This window comes from Micropterus salmoides, unplaced genomic scaffold (assembly GCF_014851395.1).
Source record: "Micropterus salmoides isolate LMB-PRFRI ecotype aquatic unplaced genomic scaffold, ASM1485139v1 Ms_hic_scaffold_18, whole genome shotgun sequence".
NCBI classification, from domain to species: domain Eukaryota; kingdom Metazoa; phylum Chordata; class Actinopteri; order Centrarchiformes; family Centrarchidae; genus Micropterus; species Micropterus salmoides.
In genome coordinates, this window is record NW_024040928.1 from 13,587,379 (window position 1) to 13,596,305 (window position 8,927).

Genomic DNA, 8,927 nt, shown 5'->3' on the forward strand with positions numbered 1-8,927 from the left:
CACACTTACCCAGATAAGTGCGCCTGTGTGTGCGCATTCCGGAAACCAACACTCCAACTCCCTCACATTGTAAGGACAAGACTTCCAGGTCATTAACCTACACTATGACAGAATATCAGTCTTATTCTGGAGAATCACAGCTTGCCTCCCCCGGATGTTCCTGTCACTGAATATCAAAGGATTGTAGTCTTTTTGAAATATAATATGATATTTCCACTCCCATAAACATATTCATAATTCTCTCTTATTGCCCCGAATTTCTCCACTCCCTGCTGTCTTTGCACTTTCTGCAACCTTTAGTTATTTTACTTAGATTTTTTATCCTCTTTTTTGTTTTAGAGGTATTTGAACTGAGGTGAAAAACAATTTGTTGGAGTGTTTGTGTGTGTGTGTGTGTGTGTGTGTGTGTGTGTGTGTGTGTGTGTGTGTGTGTGTGTGTGTGTGTGTGTGTTGGGGGAGTATGGCTGTGATAAGGGACAGGGAACTGGAGTGCTTAGACATAGATGGATGATGTTTTTCTCACCCTAAGCCTCGCTCTAAGATTACATTTTCTCGTGTTGTTCTTTACAGCCACTAAGCAACTAGATGTTTTCCTTTTTGTAATTTTTTGTTTTTGTATAAAATATTGTTTCATATATGAGTTTTACAGAAAAATACAAGTGGAATGTTTTGTCAATAAATAAAACAATATTTGCTTCTGATTATGCTCCCTTTCACTCACATAATGCATTGTCCCTTTGTTTCTTTGCCTTTTCAGTTAACACTCATATGGTTGGAAGAATTGGGTGAGGAAAGAAGATGAGAAATGCAATTTTTTGAAAGTCAAATCTGGCTGTGAGAATATGTGGTCAGTCCACTTAAAAAAATAAAAATTGAAAGAGGTTAAAGTGAACCTTAATCTTAATAACCAAGTTAAATGTTGAGAATCAGAGAGTGCTCTTGATAACGATAGCATAACAATACAGTGAAGAAGGCTCTAAGCACCAATGACACAAATTTCCTGGTTTTCAGTTTCCACTTTTATTTTTGCTTTTTCCTCCCACAATCCCGTCTTTTTATGTCTAATATAGAGACTTTTTAAAAAAGATTTTACAGTCAAATTAAAATTTTAAATCATACTTTTGTGTAAGGAAATATAAACTATGAACAAACTGTAGCTATTCTGCATGTTTTTCAAAAGACAGTACAACTGTTTTTGGACGTAGGTCTATTTGTGGAAACAGAGAGTTTCAGGCCTCTAGATTGGCGCTTCCCTGCTGCGCCACTGACTGGAGCACATAGTCCTGTATACCCTTTGAACATTGAACAATGAAAGAGCCCACCTGGTCTTACTTATGATTTAAAATTTGAGAGGAGCCATTGGAATGATGTAGCTAGCAAGCTAGGCTAAATAACTTCCACAATGTTGCCAGTATCACTGATAGTAGTAGTTCCTTTTTTTCATGTCATTTCAACACCGGCCGCAGTGTAACATTACATATTGTTATTACCCCTATAAATATTACATATCCTTTCTATAATATCTTACACCATAGAAAGGAGTGGGTCTAGTTAGTGTTAACTGTCATTCTTTCATGGCTCCAGTTGTCGGGACAGCAAATAACCCGTCGGTCAAAACTCACAGCAACAAGTAGTGCTGTGACATCAGAACTTTGTACATTATTTGGTTTTTTGTAACATGGAGTGGGAGTGATGTTCCTATAATGTAGAGAGAGGGCAGATCACAGATGGGCCTGGTCAATGGCTAATAACATCGGCCCCCAGCTGAATAACTGTCATGGTTGGAATTGAAGTGATGATGCAGTTTAGTGCTCACCCACACAGATATCGCAACAATTAAAAATTTCAGTGGTGACAATGTCAGTCTGAACAAATTCACACCCCCTGGAGTACAGTAATGTAGGGGGTGCTGTCACAGTAGAAAAATAAACAAGAATTTAATTTCACCTTTTTGGTAATTACAATTTTGACCTAATAAATACATAAATCAAAACATACACCACAGATAAATAAACTGACAGTGAAGTGAATTTTAATTTCATTCAGACGTTCATTATGTTTGAACTATGGACACCTAAACCAGTCACTACTTGTTACAGATACAAAATTATTTGTCCTCGTACAGGGCATTCCCATAAGAAATTCACAAGGTAGATCCGTGGTTTTACAACATATTCAGTTGTTTTAAACATTTAACAAAAGTGTTTGTGTGACATAGAGAAAAATGATAATGACCCGAGGCATCAGGTGTCCCCCTCGGTGGCCCTGCACGCAACATCTGGAAGCCGTCCCTTCATGGTGACATCACACACCCAGCCTAACCTTTGACCCCAAACCGGCTAATTAGTAGCATGTCCCTTCATAACTGCCAGGGTACCCTCTTTTTTTCTCTCTCTGTCTTTCTCACTTACCCCCAACCGCCCACCCCTCCACCTGTTGCCTCTTGTCACTGTGTGTGACCAAGACTCTGAGAGAGTCGTAGAGAAGGTTTCGTAAACACTTCATCACGTTACCATTCACATGCAAGTACAAAATGATAGTTCTGATGGTATTACATTAGGGTCTGTGTTTTATTGACGCACAACAAAGAGAAAAAGGGCTGTGCTCTGTTTCATGAGCTATTTTAGTTCATCTAACTCTCCTCGATTCTCTCTGTTACTCTCTGTTGGATCCATGTATCTCAGAGGTGATCATCAATCTAGCAGACTCTATTATTACTTTTCCACAGAGTGCTTTGGTTTCCAGCCCACCCAGGAGATTAAGCCCCCTCCGTCCTCCCTTTGCTCTTCCTCTGTCCCCTCACCTATCTATTGCTTTCACCATCTCTCTCTTTTCCTTATCAGTCCTGTGAACTTTTTCCAAAATGTCTTTTCTTTTCTTTTCTTTTCTTTCAGATGTGTATGTCCATTCTTTTCAAGATGTCACTTTTTTCCAACGGGATCCAAAATGCAGCTTCACATTAAGTGTGTGTCAGTTCTAAAACGTAGAGGTGGTGCCTGTTTAGTGCACTGCGACACCGGAAGCAAAGGGGTTAAAGGTCAGCTCTCAAGAGATGCACTTCGTATCCTTGCACATGCTTTGTGTGCAAGCAAAGGTGTTGTGTTCACACATGCACTCACTCAGTCACACACAAACACACACACACACACACACAAACACACACATACATACACACACAGTCGTGTTCCACTACTTGCTTAACTTAACCATAACCTTTTCCTAACCTTGGACCGAGTCTTCCCCTTAAAATGTAATGATTTTCATTATGTGCATTTGCATTTTGTCCCCATAAGAAGGCGAGCCCCACAATGTGACTGTACCCGCACACACACACACACACACACACACAATCCTGCATCCCCGTAAGAATCATCTGCAGCTTCATGCAAATATGCTGTTTTAAGCAGATCTTTGCACACAACATTTCAGTCACTCAGATTCACACTACATCATTCAGAAAGATGCACATGACTATCATCAGTGTTCCCCCAGTGCAACCCAACGTTTCCCACTTAAAGCAGCTCCAGAGAGCTCCAGGGACTTTGGTTGTTTGGACTTGGCCCTGAGTGGACCAGTGCATGGAGCATCGGTGTGGAATGATGTGGAAGGCCAAACAGGGGATTGTGGGTGCCGGGTATTCATTACATCAGAGGGGACCAAGGCGCCAGTTTGCCATCTGAGACGTGACACCCCCCTGTCCTTGCACTTTATCCTGCTAACTGGCAAGATGTGCTGAAAGTTACATGGTCCCTGTGAGTGGAACACAGGGACCTGGAGCTAATACCAAATCCTTTAAAATGTTTAGTATACGGTAAAGTCTGCAAAATATTATATCAGAATCATTTATTTATGTTTTATTTACACAAATCCTATTTATTTTTTTAAGGTTATGAGAATAAACATCTTTATGCCATTCAAATTTACATGATGAAACATTAAACTGTATTTTATTTTGAACCCTATTGTGATTTTATTTTAGACTTGTTTGAAAACATGTGGTCAGCTTTTCAGCTTAGATGTGTGTTCCAGGTTGCAGGCATTTTTGTTCAACAATTCAAAACATGACATTAGAACCTGTTATCACTGCAAAAACCATCAGTAATGTAATGAGCCTTCAATGAGGATGGACAAAAGTTAAAAGCTTAAAATCGTGATAGGCCTTTGTGAATATCTCAGATTGAGTCAACATGTATGTATCCAAACCTTTTTACAGGTCATTAATATTCTGAAGATCAGAACCCCTTTAAGTTCTGGAAAAAGCACAAGGGTTTCCTTGTGTAAAAGAGAAATTTCAGGAATGAATCCATCTCATTGCAATTCTTCATTTTCTAAAAAAAGAATTAATATTTAGTGAGTTAAAATGCAGATAAAATAAACGATATTTTCTGCATGTTACTTGGCACTCATCCAGGGTCCCTTGGGATCCTAAAACCCTTTGGGAACCAGCATGTTAGATCAGCACCAGTGTCTCCTCCCAGCATGAGGTAACGCCCTCTCGATGGAAATAAAAACTCTGTTCCTCTCTGCTCTGGTCACGCACAGTTAGCGGTTCGTGAATTCATCTCCAAGGCGCGAGTTTGTCCACTCTGTTCATTCCTGTCCAGCTGAAGACTCTTGCTCCCATGTTTTGAGCCCGCTCAGGTTGGAGACAGTTCACCATGTCCACCGGGTCTCTCAGCGATGTCGACGACGAGCTCCTGGACGGCATCCTGAAGTTTGGCTCCTCCGGCAAAGACTCCAACGAGAGCACGGAGGAGAGCTCCAACTGCGAGGGCACTTGCGCAAACGACGCGCCGGGCAAGAAACGGAAGACAGCGTCCCGGAAAACGGCACCCAAGGGTGTGGCACAGCAGGAGGGCAAGCACGTGCAGAGGAACGCGGCCAACGCCCGAGAGAGAGCCAGGATGCGCGTCCTGTCTAAAGCCTTCTCCCGGCTGAAGACGACCTTACCCTGGGTACCACCGGACACCAAGCTCTCCAAACTGGACACTCTGCGCCTGGCGTCCAGCTACATCGCGCATCTCCGGCAGATACTGGCCAACGACAAATATGAAAACGGATTTATCCACCCCGTTAACCTGGTGAGACTGGGGATAGGGTGGAGGTGAAATCCAGAAGTTTATTTATGTGATAGAAAAAATATAAGTGAGGGAAAATTAAAGTGGAGTTTTAAAGGTAGGGCCACAATCTGAAAATGTTGGCGAATTGAATTTTGTTAAAATCATGATGGTTTGTGTGCCTAATAGAATTTTTCCTTTTTTGAAAATGCTATCTACTGGAATATAGGCTATACATTTATTAACCTGGGTTGCAGACTCCTGCTTGGCCACATGGTTGGTAAGAGCACCAAGGTGACAAATGAGAGAATTATTGTGAAGCAGGTGCATGAGAGGAGAAAAACGCGACAATTCCTATTTATGTTGACTGTTTTCAGGCAAAAGGTTGACTCCGAGCAAGTATCACCCTTTATGAATCATTATGCTACAATCTATTCACAGGCCATAAATTATGTAGGCCCATCATTTGTCTCAGAATTTCGAAATACTGCTGCTGATGCAGAACAACGCTGGGCCTTTACCTGAAAATATTATGATTAGAAAATAGTATTAAATTCGGCAAACACCATAAACTCTTTTTTGAACAGATTAGACACATTTGTAAATCATATAATAAGATTATTAGATTGTCAGATTATTGGAGCTGCAAAGGTAAAACTTTTTTTTTATGAACATCTGGTCATTCCTGTTTGTAATTAATTACTTGATGACTGCAGGTGATTAATTGACACACAATTGCTCTGAATGTTTTGTTTGACCTCGATTTAATTACTTCATAAATTAACAATCTAAGAAGCTGTTCGTCCTAATTGGGTGTATTTTCCTCCGCAGACGTGGCCTTTCATGGTTGCAGGTAAGCCGGAGAACGATTTGAAGGAGATGCTGAACACAACAAGGTTATGTGGAACAACGGCGTCCTGACGAAACCAAGCGGACACCTCTATACGTTTTTAAAGGAGGAATGGTTTTCCAAGAACAACAACAACAACAAAAAAGATTATGACTGAAATGCACGTCTCATCTCCGCAGACTCTGAGTGGGAATAACAGAGAGGATCCTCTCTCCTTCGTTCCCGTAAAGACAAGTTGAATTTTATTTAAATGCATTCTGTCACCTGTTGTTGTCTTTGCTGGTTCAAAGATAAACTGCGTGCTTAAAATGGCTTCTTTTTTTTTTTTTTTTAAATACTCTGCAGATGCATTTTTACTCATGCAGGCCTGTTTTAGCTGCTGCATTATGATGGATGGATGAAAGGTCCATGTGGTTGTACAGATTACATGTATATAAAATATATTTGTATCACTTTTCCACCTTGTGTACTGAATATTATTTTCTATTTCGTTTAATTTCGTTTTATTTTCGTGTGGGCCAATGCTTTGACCTAGTAACCCCCTCTTATCACTCCACTCCTTCAGAATAGCAGAACCTGAGCACCAACGAAGCGTCAGTGCAGATAAGTCTCTCTCTGTTGTTTCTAAAAGATAACACTGGACGTGGTTGTCATTACATAAACAAACATTTGCCTTCAAAGCTTATGGGACCCTAAAAGCAGTTAATGCTGTTGTAGTTTAAACAAGTCAAATTTTATCTTCCAGCCAAGTTCATAAATGCACGAAAAGAAACAGAGCAGCAACGCTAGTTTTAGAATTTGCTTATAGGCCTGGTAGAATAATTTTGCTTTTAAATATTTTAATATAGCCTAATTGATATAGGCCATAGCCCAGATTACCTAAAGCGTTGACTTTATTTAATCACAACAGCACAACTTTATGCGTTTATTTCCGAATTTGAGCGTCAAATGCGATTTCAAGTTAACATAGGCCTAACTGCATTTATGCTAAATAACCAGCACATGCTCACAGGTGTGCACTATTGGATAGACAATCCCACCAATCAGAAGTGAGTTGCCGCAGGTCAGAGTATATGAGACATTTTTGAAAGTAGAAAACCTCTCCCTCTGAGCTTTAATCCCATCCACACAAGTTGTTTTAATTCGCCAGGGTTATGACCGCTATGTTTACATCAAGCCGACAGTTATTTATGCAGTCTGACACGTGGTCTTTCTTTTTCTTTTTACACAGAATCCCTTAGCTTTCTACTCCTTTTCGTCTGTCTCTCTTTCACCCCACATGGTCAATGCATTCACTGGTTAATAGCCTGCAAACAGTATAACTCCACTCACATTAAGAGACCATACTCATACATACTTTAATTATTACTAACAGGGACATAACTTTAACTAAATATTGCAGCCTGCCTATAGGAAGGCTGCAATATTTTGCCAGCTCTTATAGGAGCCAGTACTTTACAGATACAAGGCCTTCTGGTTACATTTTACATACAAAACATAATGAGTTAATAAGATATGATACATTGTATGATCAATCTATCCAACTGAATAAATTAACCTAACCATGACAAACTACAATAATACTTAGTGAATATTATAAGCCAAGTATATAAGAAATGCTGAGAATATTTTTTGTTGATATTTTTACCAAAAAGTGATCCAATTTTTAATATCTTCCATCTCTATTCCTTCAGCCTAAAATAACCCCAGTGTGTTATTTTAATCGTACACTGCAAACTCCTTTTAGATCCTTACAGTAAAAATACAGAGGTCATGTCCTCAGTGTTAAAACATTGAAATGCTGATCTTCTTCTTCCTAATAAATAGGCTGCTTCTGCTTTTGATACTTTGAATACATCTAGGCAATAATAGGCGACTTGTGTACATTTAGGCCTACTTCACAAAACTTTGAATTCTAGACTTTTAGTTGGTTTGGAGTATGTTTAGATTGATAGGGTATATTGTTACGTTTACTAAGTAATCTGAATAGGCCTAGGCTACGTCTGCCACCAATGGAAAGCACAAAGAAGTTTAACTAAATGAATATTTCCATATTAATCAATCAATCAATTAATCATTAATGTTTAATATTTAATTTATAGTCAAACTGAGCATGAAATTTAATTCTTCACTCACTGTAAAATAGTGATTTTGCAATACCAGCTTTGATCTCATGGTCTTCCCCTGACAGATAGATTTTTCTTAGTTGCCATGGAGATATGTATGGTATTCTCAGTGACTAGCAGGAGGCATGTGGCTGACTTTAATCACACATAGGCCTACTCGTTCACTTAATTTTGTCCCTACGTACAGTACGAGCTATCCTTTATGAGGAACAATAAGACTGAGTGCTGTGGTAGTAATAAAAGAGTCCCACTGACATCTCTTAAAGAACCCGCACCTAATACATCAGCGGAGGCATGGCAGGGGCCTCGCCGCCACCTCAAAGGGACCACCGTGGAGAAAATAAACTTGGCCGCCTCTCTCCTGGGGCCAGCTGCAGAGAGCGAGAGAGGAAGAGACACAGAGGAGGGAGGGAGGGGTCTGCATGAGAGCAGTGCCGGGATTCCCATACTTGCTAATTGTTTTGTTGGATTGCTGCCCAAACTGTGATGTGAAAAAAGATCCACAGCCTGAGGGAAGGAAAGGAGTCACAGTGTTCCAGCTGATCCCATCATGTTTCCCATCTGCCCTCATCCTTCAGATCACTTACTTTATATTGGCATGTCTGTTTGTCAGGGGTGATATGGCCATTGCAGCATGCTAGTGTGAAGGATAATAACGTAAACAGTAAAAGTGATGCCACAGCCTGTCATCGTAGTCAACAGTACTGCATCAACATCTCTATACTGGACAGATAGCCTATACTAATCAACGGAGAGACATATACAGCTGATTTATGATGTGTTTTTGTCACTGATTGTGACTGTGAAGATCTCATCAAGCCTTCTGCAGAAAACAACACCTACAAATCCTTCCTTCTCTAGATGTCTGTGAAGATTCTCAGTCATCCAGGTCAT

The 8,927-nt window shown here is 40.1% G+C and overlaps 1 protein-coding gene across 1 annotated transcript; it reads left to right on the plus strand.

Moving 5' to 3' along the window:
• The first annotated feature begins 4,524 nt into the window (after positions 1-4,524).
• Positions 4,525-6,365, plus strand: tcf21 (transcription factor 21). The gene is made up of 2 exons (XM_038727401.1): positions 4,525-5,081; positions 5,889-6,365. The coding sequence occupies exons 1-2, from the start codon at positions 4,659-4,661 to the stop codon at positions 5,976-5,978; spliced, it is 513 nt and encodes a 170-aa protein (XP_038583329.1). The 5' UTR covers positions 4,525-4,658; the 3' UTR covers positions 5,979-6,365.
• The last annotated feature ends 2,562 nt before the right edge of the window (positions 6,366-8,927 follow it).